Source organism: Paralichthys olivaceus, chromosome 4 (assembly GCF_024713975.1).
Source record: "Paralichthys olivaceus isolate ysfri-2021 chromosome 4, ASM2471397v2, whole genome shotgun sequence".
In the NCBI taxonomy this organism is placed as follows: Eukaryota; Metazoa; Chordata; class Actinopteri; order Pleuronectiformes; family Paralichthyidae; genus Paralichthys; species Paralichthys olivaceus.
Genome location: NC_091096.1, coordinates 18,908,408 through 18,921,782, shown reverse-complemented (window position 1 = coordinate 18,921,782; position 13,375 = coordinate 18,908,408). Strand labels below are relative to the sequence as shown.

At 43.6% G+C, this 13,375-nt stretch overlaps 1 protein-coding gene across 1 annotated transcript; it reads left to right on the top strand.

Annotated features, from left to right (window-relative positions):
• The first annotated feature begins 1,020 nt into the window (after nucleotides 1–1,020).
• On the top strand, nucleotides 1,021–3,091 carry aplnra (apelin receptor a). The gene has a single exon (XM_020105409.2). It carries the CDS (start codon nucleotides 1,185–1,187, stop codon nucleotides 2,268–2,270), a length of 1,086 nt encoding a protein of 361 aa, XP_019960968.1. The 5' UTR covers nucleotides 1,021–1,184; the 3' UTR covers nucleotides 2,271–3,091.
• The last annotated feature ends 10,284 nt before the right edge of the window (nucleotides 3,092–13,375 follow it).

Here is a 13,375-nt window from a genome sequence, read left to right as displayed (position 1 = left end):
ATCCGCAGTGAAGTGAAATGAACGCAGGATGTAGGAGAAAAGTTTTTTTTAGTTTGATGGTGTCAATTTGAAGTTTCCTTTTGTTTTTGTTTCAGCCTGGTGTGTTTGCTCGTCCCTTTCTCATGGAAATTAATCCTTGAGACTTGAGAATTGAATTCACACATCCCCCGAGCTGAGCAGCCTGCTGACATTTGATTTAATCTTCAAACGCTTTGCATTTCGCTGTCAATCTAATTACTTCCCTATTTCCAAGCAACTCATTCAACTTTTTAAAATTTAAGCAACCCACTGAATTTCCAGCATTTTGACCAGAAATGACTAAATGTGACTCATCAGGCTGTTAACAACTTTTCAACATGCAGTGATTGTGATGTAAAAACCAGAGTTGATATGTCCTGACCTGTTTGGCACATGACCACCAGACCAGAACCCACTCCTTTAGATGACAAGAAACACTGGGGAAGTGAAACAACTGTGAAAAGTAGCCACAGATTAAAGGATAAAGATGTTAAATGAACAAAGAGAGTGATGCAGGGTGTGACATCAGTTTACAGGATGAATGATTACATTTCATTTTTTTTACACCACTGATTGATTAAATTATCAGTTTGAGGACATCATCTTCAATCATATTATTATTATCATATTGTTAGTAGTAGTAGAAGTAGTATTTGCTCACAGTCTCTAATTCTCTTAAATCTTTTCTCTGCTTTTTCGGTTCATAAACAAAAATAACTATTTTTTAGAATGGCAGGTAAATAAGAGACATGATGTCTGCCATGGTCAAACTTTGTTGTTTGATTTCACAAACCTGCTCCTAATGTGTAATGAGGGTCTGACCTGTCTACAAGGGGGAACATGTCCTCGTCCTCCAGGAAGAGGTGAGAGAGAGAGAGAGAGGGAGGGAGGAGGGGGGAGGGCCGAGGGATGACTTGAGGGAGGGAGAGGGGGGCAGGGTGGAGGGGTCGTCCTGGGAGGGATGGGGGTGTGTGTGCAGGGCCGAGTTTAAAAAGGCAGACAGCACCAACAGTCAGTCACTCACTCTCGCACACGATCTGTCTTCTCCAGCAGCAGCAGCAGAACCCACCGGCTCCTGTGACTCTCTGATTTACACTTTGATTCACCGCAGCAGCCTTGGAACTGTACAGGACTCTTCTATTCTTCTTTTTTTGTTCCACTGCAGCATGGAGACCACCACTGGGGAATATGGTGATAACTACGAGTATTATGATGACAATGAGACTGCCTGTGACTTCTCCGAGTGGGAGCCCTCTTACTCCCTCATCCCGGTGCTCTACATGCTGATCTTCATCCTGGGCCTGTCAGGTAATGGCGTGGTCATCTTCACCGTCTGGAGGTCCAAATCCAAACGCCGAGCTGCAGATGTCTACATAGGGAACCTGGCCTTCGCTGACCTGACCTTTGTTGTGACCCTACCTCTCTGGGCTGTGTACACAGCTCTGGGCTACCACTGGCCCTTCGGCGTGGCTCTCTGTAAGATCAGCAGCTATGTTGTGCTGGTCAACATGTATGCCAGCGTTTTCTGCCTCACCTGCCTGAGCTTTGACCGCTACCTGGCCATCGTGCACTCTCTGTCCAGCAGCAGACTGCGCTCGCGTGGAACCATGCTGGCGTCCTTGGGGGCTATCTGGCTGCTGTCCAGCCTGCTGGCTGTGCCCACGCTGCTCTTCCGCACCACTGTGAACGACCAGAACAGCAACCGGACCACATGCGCCATGGACTTCAGCTTAGTGACTATGAACCAGAGGCACGACTACCTCTGGATCATAGGACTCAGCTTGTCCTCCTCCGCCTTGGGTTTTCTTCTACCTTTCCTGGCCATGACCATCTTCTACTGCTTCATCGGCTGCACAGTCACACGTCACTTCAACAACCTGCGCAAGGAGGACCAGAAGAAGAAGAGGCTACTGAAGATCATCACCACGCTGGTGGTAGTTTTTGCCATCTGCTGGACTCCCTTCCATGTGCTGAAGAGCATGGATGCTCTGTCCTACCTGAACCTGGCTCCCAGCTCCTGCGGCTTCCTGCGTTTCCTGCTCCTCGCTCACCCCTATGCTACCTGCTTGGCCTACGTCAACAGCTGCCTCAACCCGTTCCTGTATGCCTTCTTTGACCTGCGCTTTCGTTCCCAGTGCCTGTGCCTGCTCAACCTGAAGAAGGCCATGCATGGCCAGATGAGCTCCATGTCGTCCACGCTGAGCGCCCAGACTCAGAAGTCAGAGATTCATTCTCTGGCCACAAAGGTGTAGAGAGTAAAGGGGAAGATGGAGCGGTGCTGCGGGACAGTCCCAGCTCCCACCAACGGAACACTTGAAAATACAAACTTTACGTGTCCATTATCTGAAGCTGGTAAGATGAGATGATGAACTTTGAATTGCCACTGCTCACAGTTATGAAATCCTTTACCTGTGCCTCCTGTTCTGCAGTGAGAGGTGTCATCAGGCAGCTGGAGGCAGCTGGCTGAACTCCTTCGCTGCTCTGTTGACCAAATTCTCAGAGAAAAAATATCAATTTTTTTGTTTTGTCCTGCTCTGCAAAAGTTCTAAACTGTATCATGGAAGGTGCAGAGATGTCCGATTTTAAAAACACACGCTGACTTTAAGAATTGTGAATGGATTTGCATGGAAATCTTTTTACACTGGATGAAACATAAAGCTGTACAGTATTTTCATACCATGACATTTTGTTTAAATGCTGTTTTGTTTTAGAAGCACTTGTTTTAAAAAAAATGTGTGAGCAGGGAAATGGAACAGAGCAGTATCATCCTGAGAGCATGTTGTTTGTGATGGTGGGAGTCTGCGGGGGTGGGGGAGGCGTAAGGGGAGAAAAGGTGTTGCGGCTTAATTATATAGTTTGTGGAGAGGAGACGGGGGCAGACAAGCAGATGGCAGTTGACAAATGTTGGGGAACAGGAACGGGGTGGGGTTGGAGGGATGGGGGGGTTTCGCAGTGTGGTCATGGCACTAAAGATGTGACAGAGGAACTTTATAAATGTTCCAATTTGATGTATATGTTTTATTTTTCGACATCACTGTAACTAACTACTGTATTAAAGACGTGCTTCTATGAACCAGATCTCTTAAATTCATTGAGTGTATGAAAAACTTTGCAAATGTGAATGTAAAGGTGGAGAAAGTAGATTTTCCAACCAAATGCTAAGTATTTGCACATATAAAGGGTCTTTCATTGGAAGTGCAGTTTCATTACACCGTCCTGTTATTTCAGTGTTAAGTATCTCCGACCGGCTTAAGGCTTTGTTATGAATACCTTGTATTTGTGTTACACCTTCAGACTAATAGATCCCTAATCTCTATTGATTCACAGCCAGTATCCAGACTGTAACCGGATTATGCAAAGTGCAGGCCGTCCTGAGGGTTGTGTATTCGATGCTCAGTTGTGATTTCTAGCAGCCGCTGTGCTTTAACTGTTTGATGACACAGTCCCGTGAGTTACGATCAAAGCTTTTTTGAATTTGAAACACTGTGACACCTTCCAAGTATCGTGGGTAACAGGTAAATTGAAGTCCACTACAGTTCATATACAACAATGTTATTTACTGTCACAAGAAGATAAGGACCATCCATCCACAGGAGGTAAAGCCAAAACAAACCTGAACATGGTCACTGAATAACGGGGTCATTACCAATGAGTGACTCTTCTGAGGGATCCTTTGAGTCGACAGTAATGAGCTCTGTTGGACATAATCACCGTTTAGAGATGGCGGCAGCAAGAGTGGGGGGGGGAGCAGCGTTGTTGGGAAGTGGGTCTCTAATCCTGGCAGAGGTTGGGCCGCCAAACAAGTCAATATTTGTCTCCGCTGAAAAGAGATTGCAGTTGGAGCGGTTGCTGGGGTGCAGGGCGGGGTTTCGGGTTGGGGGTGGTGATGGGACATAGCAAAGGCAAATGGTGAAAAGGAGAATTTGGGAAAGATGTGAAGAAAACTCAAACCGTCCTGTAAAAAAAAAAAAAGATCCCAAAGTTCATCTGTGCTATAGCAGCTTATTACGACCCTGAGTTACCTTTTATTGTTCACCGACCTCTACCATGGAAACTACGGTTGCAGCAAAGTCATAAAAGTAAAGAGTGAACGTTTTTATCCATGACCATTCCACAATCTTAACCACATGTTTACTGTTGTTACCATGACAACATTGGTCCAGTACGCCCTGCCACCCTTCCATCAGAGGGACAAGCAACCTGGCTTAAACTCGCAGCTATAGGAGTGTGTGTTGCCTCAGATCTTAAAGTAACCACATGTGTGAAACGACCAGAGTGTGAGGCCTCGTGATTCATCTTGCCTTTGTGCATGAGAGATCATGTGTTACTTATTGTCCGTCCTGGCAAAAAACGGAGAAGATTTGACAGCAGCGCAGCGAAGTGTATCACCGGATGGTCATTATGATGAATGTGTATAGGCCTCGAAGCACACAAAGAGCGAGAGGATTGCTTAAACACACAGTTATTCTTCATTTACGTCAGTTAGATGCCATTTGGACAGATTTATAGGTGCAGTTGAGTTTATTATGTTAAATACAAAAGGAATCAAACTTAGTTTTACTTCAAAACGTAACAACAAAGGATTATAACAGAGGAATTCAACATTTCTCTGGTTCATCTTTACAACAGTGACTGTACGTTTGACAGTACGACAGTGGGAGTAGGGAGGAGTCAATCGTGCATGCTGGACTGGCTGGACTTGTTGTTGTTACTGAGATGAGCCGGGCTGACAGCTTGTCTCATGCTGTTAGCCAGTGAGTCCACTTTGGGGAGAACTCATCCAGAATACCAGCTGAGCGAAGCATCGGGGCTCCACGGGGGCCTCGGCTAACACATCAACAACAGTTGTGTTGGCCTCAAAATGCATGAAAATGTTGCCTGTGTTTGGCCTGTGTGACCTGTTTGTATGTGTATGCGTGTTTGGGTGTGGGCTTTACACTGCTCCCACAGTATTCTTAAAGGGAGGTCATCCATGTTAATCCACTGACCTCTTAAAATGATTTCCCTTTACCTTATCAGGAGAGCAGCATTTTTCATGAATGAAGTGGTTTTAGATTTTTCTTACCAACAGCTGTTCCACACCCCACAGCCTTTTGCATGCTCCGGTTCTAAATGCTACATGCTCGTCTTTATGGTTTGATAACCTTAATCATGAAAATGAATGAGCTTGAAGTTATTATGAACTGAGGGAATTTTAGATTTGATTTACTTTCCTGCACTTTTCTTATGTACTAAAAACCTTAAGTAAAATGTGAGCAACAGAGGCTGGAGAAATGCCACATATTTGTTATTGTTAACAAATCCAGCAAAAACACCAATACCTAAACCTCAAACCAACCTCAATCCAAAACTCAGTTGTTCGGACTGGCGAGATACATCTTTGAGCAGTGAACTAACACTAATAAAGTCCATTAGTGAGCATTTACAGCAGCAGGACTCTGTTAGGATCGGTCCATATAGCTTTGGTCTTATTGCTGGACATGCATAGACTGTCACCAGACTCTCTAATCAATGTTCAATGGGAACATCATCAACCTGCACCCCTGAACTCAAAACAGTAAAACAGCCCACACAGGTGCCCGTCCTGTGTGTTGTCGTCGTCAGTGTGAACTGCCACACCCAAATGGGACATCTGAACCAAAACGCAACTGCTCGCTGCTCCTCAGATCTCCCTGCTGTTCCATCCCACCCAAGCAGCAACAAATGCAGTCTGCAATGTGTGTGTGTGTGTGTTCGTGTGTGTGTGTGTGTGTGTGTGTGTGTTCATATGCACATGTAAACAGACTTCTGACACATTCCACGGCCTGTCAACGCTAACCCTACTTTCTCTACGGGGTTTGTCCACCTGTTGCCCGGCTATAACACACACACACACACACACACACACACACACACACACACACACACACACACACACAAATACACACACGCAACCTCACCAACAATCATTTTTTTAAAAATAGATAGTTAGTGGCAGTGTCCATACGATTCCATGAGTTGATTTAACACAGTGAATGAGGGGGGGTGCAGGGTGAGAGCTTTATTCATTATCTTCCCAAACCTTCCTCTGAAAGATCAAAAGTATCTTTGGGTGTCCCTCTCCCTGCCTGTCTCTATGTCTTACCTGTGGACATTGAGCACTAAGTGTCGACCAGAGCCCCCCAAAATGAGGATTGGGTGTAGTGAGTGTTTACATGCGGCTTGCATTTGGTGTGTGTGTGTGTGTGTGTGTGTGTGTGTGTGTGTGTGTGTGTGTGTGTGTGTGTGTGTGTGTGTGTTTGTGTGTGTTTAACAGAATAATGATTTGCAATAGCTCATGTTTGTACAAGAAAAAGATGAATACATCACTGTTTTAAACACAGTTTTTCACATAATGAAACAGGAGTCCTGGATAGAGGTGACTATGTTTTCAATAATATTCTTTATTCGAACTTTTTGTTAAAGTTCAAATAAAGAATAAATAGTTTATAATTGTTGGGAAATGTGTCCCTTCACTATCTTACCAACAGTTAGACATGAAGATCAATACTACAACTTTGTTCTCCAGTCTGTTAACTTCAATACGTGGCTCCAGTAAAATTAGCTTTTTGAAGTATTTAATAGGAAGCACCAGTCTGATGCTGTTTAATTGGCTGTTTTATTTTACACACAGCTTATGGATTACCACATCACTGACTTTCACAGCAGCTTCCTGAACAAACCCACAGAAAAGGGTGAGGAAGAAAAACAACAAACATGAAACCAGGTGGTAAACTGTGCGAGGAGCCTTGTTTTTTAGCCCCGGTTCATGTTCACTGAGGGATTGACAGCTTTGTGATGAGAAACTGTCCACAGGATTAAGGCTTACACTGTACAGTTAATAACATAAAGTGTCTAAGTCTGAGTATGAACGCAGGACCAGTCTAGACAGCAGAGCCGCTGATCCCCCAAAACCAGTCGGTCCAACCTGACGCAGAAACCTGGAAAGTAGTTTCTCTGGGTCAAAACGGAAACATTCTCCCTCCAAAACCATGTTTCAATACTTGTTTACAGTGGAAACATCTTAAAAAAGGAGATTATCGTTTCTGTCTCATTTATGTGACCCCGTCCCCTCTGCTCCTAAATCTAACTGTTATCTTCAAAACAAACTAACATGTTACAAAGCCGTCAGTTGTCAAAACACCAGACAAATGATCAACTAGCTGATCAACAGAGACTTCACGAGAAACTCTTTAAACCGTCACTGTGCCTAATATTCTCTGGTGGCTGCATCTCAAATGTTCACATTTCTTAGTTTTCTTAATCGACAATGATAGTAAAATAAGAATACCTTTGGGTTTTGAGCTGTTGGTCAAACAAAACAAGTCAGTGTGCAGACGTCATCTCACTCTCTGCAAAACAATGACGGACATTTTCCAACATCACATAGAGACCAAGACATTAAATGTCTCATCATTCAAAAATGAAAACAACTTTTAGTTAAAGCTGTGATTTAAAGTAAGTATGAGCACGTCCCTCACAGTTTGCTCCCTGTGAGGGTTTTTTTGCAGTTTGTGCTTCTGGATGTAAAGAAAACAAGCTAAAACCCCATCACATTCACAGCCTCATTTATCTTCATATTCTTTCTCCTCTGCTTGGATCTGTGCTGACAGTGACGAATGAAACACCACAGACGTTGGAAACGGAGCCAAATCGTCACACATCTTATCAAAAAGGGTCTCACAAATAATGGAGCGTTACATGTCTAATCATGCCTCCCAAAAGTGGCCACTTGAGTGTCCAATACACACCAACGGCGCAGTCTCCCTCCTCGACTTCTTCCCCATACATCAATGGTAAATTGTTACCACGTCTGCCCAGGAGTCTGCGTGGAAATCAGCTTGTCTCGGTGATCTCTGGTGTAACCTGGAAGTGGCCTCTCACTGCAATTGTTCGGACCTTGAGAACAAACGAGAACAAAACCAGAAAAGTACATAATTTGTATGAGATCAGTGTTTTTGGGCTAATGTCGTTATCTTTTGGCACATTCCAAGAGGTGATTAGGAAATCATTGCTTTCAAAATGACCCCACCCCCCACCCACCCCCTGCCTGTCATTGTTATTCACTGCTGTTCAGGGTCATGTCCACTCCACCCATTACACCACTGACTGGATCTGATTGGGTGTATGGGAGGATTTCAGTCAGCTGAGAAAATAAGTAAGAGGATATAACTTGAACTGTACAGGCCTAACCTCCTACATATGTGGCACATATGTGGAAATATAAATATAATCTATGTATGGGTTAGAGTTGGGGTTATGGTATGCATTGTTTTGAACAGATGAGTTGTAAGTTTATTCAGTGTGATGTTGATAGAAACTGGTTAACATGCATTATTATTAAAATAAGGGAAACAAATTAAAAACATCAGTCTGCTTAATATGAAAATGTAGGTTCAATTGCTGAGTTGCTTGAGTTAAAGGTCCAGTGTGTAAGATTTAGGTGAAAGGTAGAAATGTAATGTAGAGTAATCCTCATGATGTTTTCACTAGTTTGTTTCATCTAAATTGTATGAATTGTAGTTTTCTTTACTCCAGAAAAGGTCCTTTATATTTAAATACTTTATATTTACATCGAGGGGACCCCATGTTTTTCACATTAGTCCAGACTGGACAAACTAAACACCTTCTGAGTTTTATGACAAGTAAAGGCTGCCACTGTTTCTTTTTCATGTTTGAAAGGAGAGGATGAGGTGAGGGGTGTTCACCTGCAACATGCAATTTCAACACGAGACATCACAAAATTCTACACACTGTAAGGTAAGTGGATGTAGTTAGTAATTTATATTTAAACTATTGTATATATTTATATTTATATATTGTATAACTTAACTTTGCTTGTTAAACAATGCTCATCTTGAAGTGGAGTTTATTCATGTTTTTAGGCAGCACTTGAATTTAAGTGTTTATGTTGAACCAACCTGATAATGTTTACAGTCTATGTATGTAGAGCTGCTTTCAGACATGCTCTGAATTCTGCACCCTTTCTCCGGGAGGAGGTGAATGAGTGAAAGCTAATGTCAAAACAAAAGCGGTGTCATGTAGAAGATGTGTGGTCAGTGTTTGGGTGTTGTCAAGAAAATCAAGTGATCTCCGCAGTGGAATTAATATATTACCTCCGGCCTCTGTCTGCTGAATAATGTGGAGGATTTGTCGCTGTTGTGAACGCATCTGTGCAGAGAACCTCCCACTGTGTTGTGCATGAGTGAAAAGCAAAGTCCGGACCCAGACTTTATCCGCAGGTCATGTCTGAAAATGGCTTATATATGTCTGTGTGTGTGTTTCTGTCTGTCTATCATGAATATTTGAAGGCATACGACCAGGGCCGTGCTGCTGCACAGTGCATGGTAATGAGCCCTGCTGCTGCCGCTGGTGGATATCATTAGGCAAGAGATGCTGCTTCCGAGGGCAGCGTGTCTTGGCCAGACCTGAATGTGCTGGGCTCTTGTCCCCTCCGGATATGGTTGCTCAGGGCTCATCGTCCTTTAGACACAAAGATCCTCTTCACATCCTTCTCTATCCCTTCCATTGTGAAGGTCAGGCCTCGAGGCACGCTGCTCCCATGCCTGCTTCACGACTAAATGCATCTCCTGTGACTGGCTGGTCCCGGTGCCAGTTCAGCTGCTGCATCAGGGGGAAACGACTGGCTTCAGTTCACCTTCCTCACATGAAAGTTACCTTTGCCATCGGGGTGCGATCCCTTTTGATATTTGAGGATATATGTTGGAGGATGTCAATTCTGAAATGTAGCGGGTGTGTGTTCGTAGAAAACGACATGAGAAAACATCAGAAATCAAAACATCTGTAATGTAACGTCTGTCCACATCAGTGCATGGTGAGTTTTGTGGTTGTCATATATGTATTATAAACTTTGTTTATATAGCACTTTTCATAAACAGGTTGACTTAGTGCTTCACAGATGAAAATACATGTAATGCACATTAATCAAGTTAATGCAAGAGGTGATGGAAAAACAAAGCAATAAAAGAAATGTGTAGTAGCACTCTATGTTAATTATATAAACAACTACAACATCAATAAAACAATAATCTCTTAGTTCATCAAAATAATTTCGATCTTGAATCGGTCATGAGGAGGCGATGTGGATGTGTAAATTGTGTAGAATGTGTTTGTGCAGATTGAAATAGCTCTTTTTTTTGCTTCCTTGTTTACATTCACTTGTTACACATTCGCTTTCCTGGGAGCTGTTCACTACTCAGCCACTGGGAGCAGCAGTGTGTGGATTTTACACATTAACTTTGCCTCTGGCTTCTAACTTGGTGTAAGTTGTTGACCTCATGGGTCAGGTTGTCTACACGGTCTCATCACAAATATATACCGTTTCTCTATGGCGTGTACCATTCCAGTCTCTACAGGGTCAGCTGTGTAATGTATGAACATGAAGTTGCAACATGAGCCCATATAAACCAACTGCTGCCATCTGTTGGTCAAGTGGTACAATTACCAAACTCAATATTCATGGTCATGACCATAGACTGTGGTCATGACACTGTGGGCAATGCACTCTATTGTGTGTGTGTGCGCACGCATGTCCATGCTATGAGGGCCAAGTTTGGTTCAGTACCATCATTGTGAGGACATTTTGGCTGGTCCTCACAAATTCAATGGACTGTTTGAGGGTTAAGACTTGGTTCTAGGGTTAGGGTTAGAATTAGGTTTAGGTTAGGGTACGGGCTAGGGAATGCATTATGTCATAGGTTAGGGTGAGTGTATGTGTGTGTGTGTATTCTTCTTTGCATTTCCTTGATCAATATTTTATTAAAAGCTCCAAAAAATAATGTTTTACACTACTACAAGTTATAAAACCGCTTCATTGCTCTTTTAAAGAAGATGGAATAGTGGCGTTGTTCACCTGGATGTGGCCAAGGAAATGCTGCCACCTGTTGGCAAGGTTGTACAATTACCATTACTGGTTAGTGTGAAGAGTAAAAGTTTTAATTTGAGCTGATTAAAAAATAAGTTCACATTCAACAACCTTCATTTAAATATACCTGTACATCAGAAGGTTTATCTGTCACTGTAATTGTTCCTGGTGTCAAAGAAATCCCTCCACAAAGGGACGTGAGTGTAAGTGCAGGGAAACAACCGCAAATTGCCCGGAAGTGTATGAATGGTGTGTGATAGCAAGCGCTGCATGATTGGATGAGTGTGCTTCAAGTGGTTTATAAGACTAGAAAACAACTAAATAAGTACAGTCTATTGGTCTTCATTCAATAATAAGGCCACAGAACTGTGTTGAAGTGGAACCCACAAGATCTTTTATTGTTTTTAAAATATACATGTAAATACATTTTCCAAACTTACTCAGTGGTGTAGCAGGTACAGTAATGGTCACAGGGAATAAGTGTTAACAAAGCTTCTCTTTATATATCAACATTTTTAATGTGACGGTCGTGGTTCATCAGGTCACTTCCATGAATGAGTAAGATTTCCTTGTTTTAGTTTCCTGTTTTCGCCCCAGACAGGTTTTTTGCATTGGTGAAGTGGTTGGGGGTAAGTCGGGGGGAGCGGCTTGCCGCTCTGGTGAGGCTTATTTCCTGGTGAGGAGAAGGCCGGATCTCTGGGTAGAAGTCGAGACCTCACGCCCTTCGAGTAGATCAGCGTTTCTGATTTGGCACGTGGGCCCATGATGACAGGAGCGCACGTTTTGGGGATGATGGTGGTCATGGTCCGAGTCAGGACCCTCCCTCTCCTGGCGGCCAGCGAAGGAGCTGCAGCTGGAGGCTTCTGCGTCCTGTCTGCACCTTTGCTCTCGTGCTGATCTCTGGGATGTGTCTGCTGTAGAGTGTGGGGCTGCCAGCTCTGCAGCTTGCACTCTAAATCTTTCAGAGCCTTATCAGTGTAAGCCTGCATTTCTCTACACACCTGAGAAATCTGCTGCTCAAACTCATCCCTCAAGGCTTTTTTACTGGCCTCAAGCTTCTGCTCAAACATTGCACAAAGCTCCTGCTCCTTAAGATCCATCTCTGCATGTCTATTCTCTTCACTGCTGACATCCTTGCCTTCAGGTTCCCTGCCAACCTGTGCTCCCTCCACTTCTCTGTCTTTGACTCTTTGCACCAGCTCCAGGATGCTGCTCTTTGGAGCCCTCGTACCCCCTTGTGATCTAATCTGCTCACGTACCTGTTGGAGAACAGACTGCATCTTAACCTGCATCTCCTTCTCTGGAGCAGGGTTGTTCTCTGAACCTCCGTTATTCGGACCACCTGAAGAAATGTGCTCCTCTGCAGCAGCATCGTCTGTGCCCTGCTGTTGGTCCTGCTGTTGCTCCTGCTGACATTGCTCCTGCTGTTCACCATTCACCAGTATCTGAGGCTTCATGTCGGAGGATGATTTACTCATTGTTGTTTCTCGTCTTCACAGCTGTACCTTGAGCTGAGCCACTACAACAGTGTGAGGAGTGCTGACGTGAGGAAGGTCCTAATTGACTGAGGTGACTGTCCTTAGAGAGACTGAGCCTCAGGGGATTTATGTTTGCAGTCTAAGGTAAAACAGTGCGATGCATAAGGTAATGTTTAAAGACAATGTTGTGCAGCAGCACTGGAAGCTATGAGACCAATAAAATCCTGGAATAAGGGCCTCAGCTTTGGAAAAAGAACAGTGAACTCTGTCCAGGGGCACTTAAATTACAGCAAACGACTTCTTCCATATCAAACAATTGAATTATCCGATGGCCTTTGTTATGCAATCATCTGTAAAAATGTAATCCACAATGTAATGTTCATCTGTCTGCAGGTGTGTCGCTGCAGCCCGTGACAACAGAGAGTCTGGTAACAAACATGAAAAACAAAGATCTTCAGGGACGGTCGCAGTGGGACGCTGAGGGGTGGGCTCCAAAGTCTCATTAGTGGTTAGTGAGCTGTTGGTGAAACACAAGACCAAGAAATCTGCAGTCTTTAAATGACGAGTTGTTTGTCCTATTTATTTTAGGTTGCCTTGTAAAAACTGACCACGGACAATAGATGAAAAAGCTTGAACTGCTAACCTGCTAACTCCGGCTCTTTTGATTAATGAACCTTTCAAATAAATCAACACATAAATAAGGAAAGGAAACACTAGAAATGTTAATCAAGATCTAATTATTACGATGGAATATTTAGAGTGATCACACAAAATAGTGATCAGATAGAAAATAATGATGATGTTGTCATCAGGGGTTTGGTCCCTGGTTCTGTGTCTGTTAAACAGGGGACAGTTACTGCAGGAGGTCACAGTGGGGATCTGTGGTTTGTGGTCCACACACACACACACACACACACAAATTTGGTGTAGCCTCGTCTCACGTAGCTCTAAGGTCATTCTGGTTGTCTGGCACCAT

Bases quoted from the DNA above. Each gene is read 5' to 3' on its own strand.
- aplnra (XM_020105409.2), top strand. From the start codon at position 1,185: ATGGAGACCACCACTGGGGAATATGGTGATAACTACGAGTATTATGAT.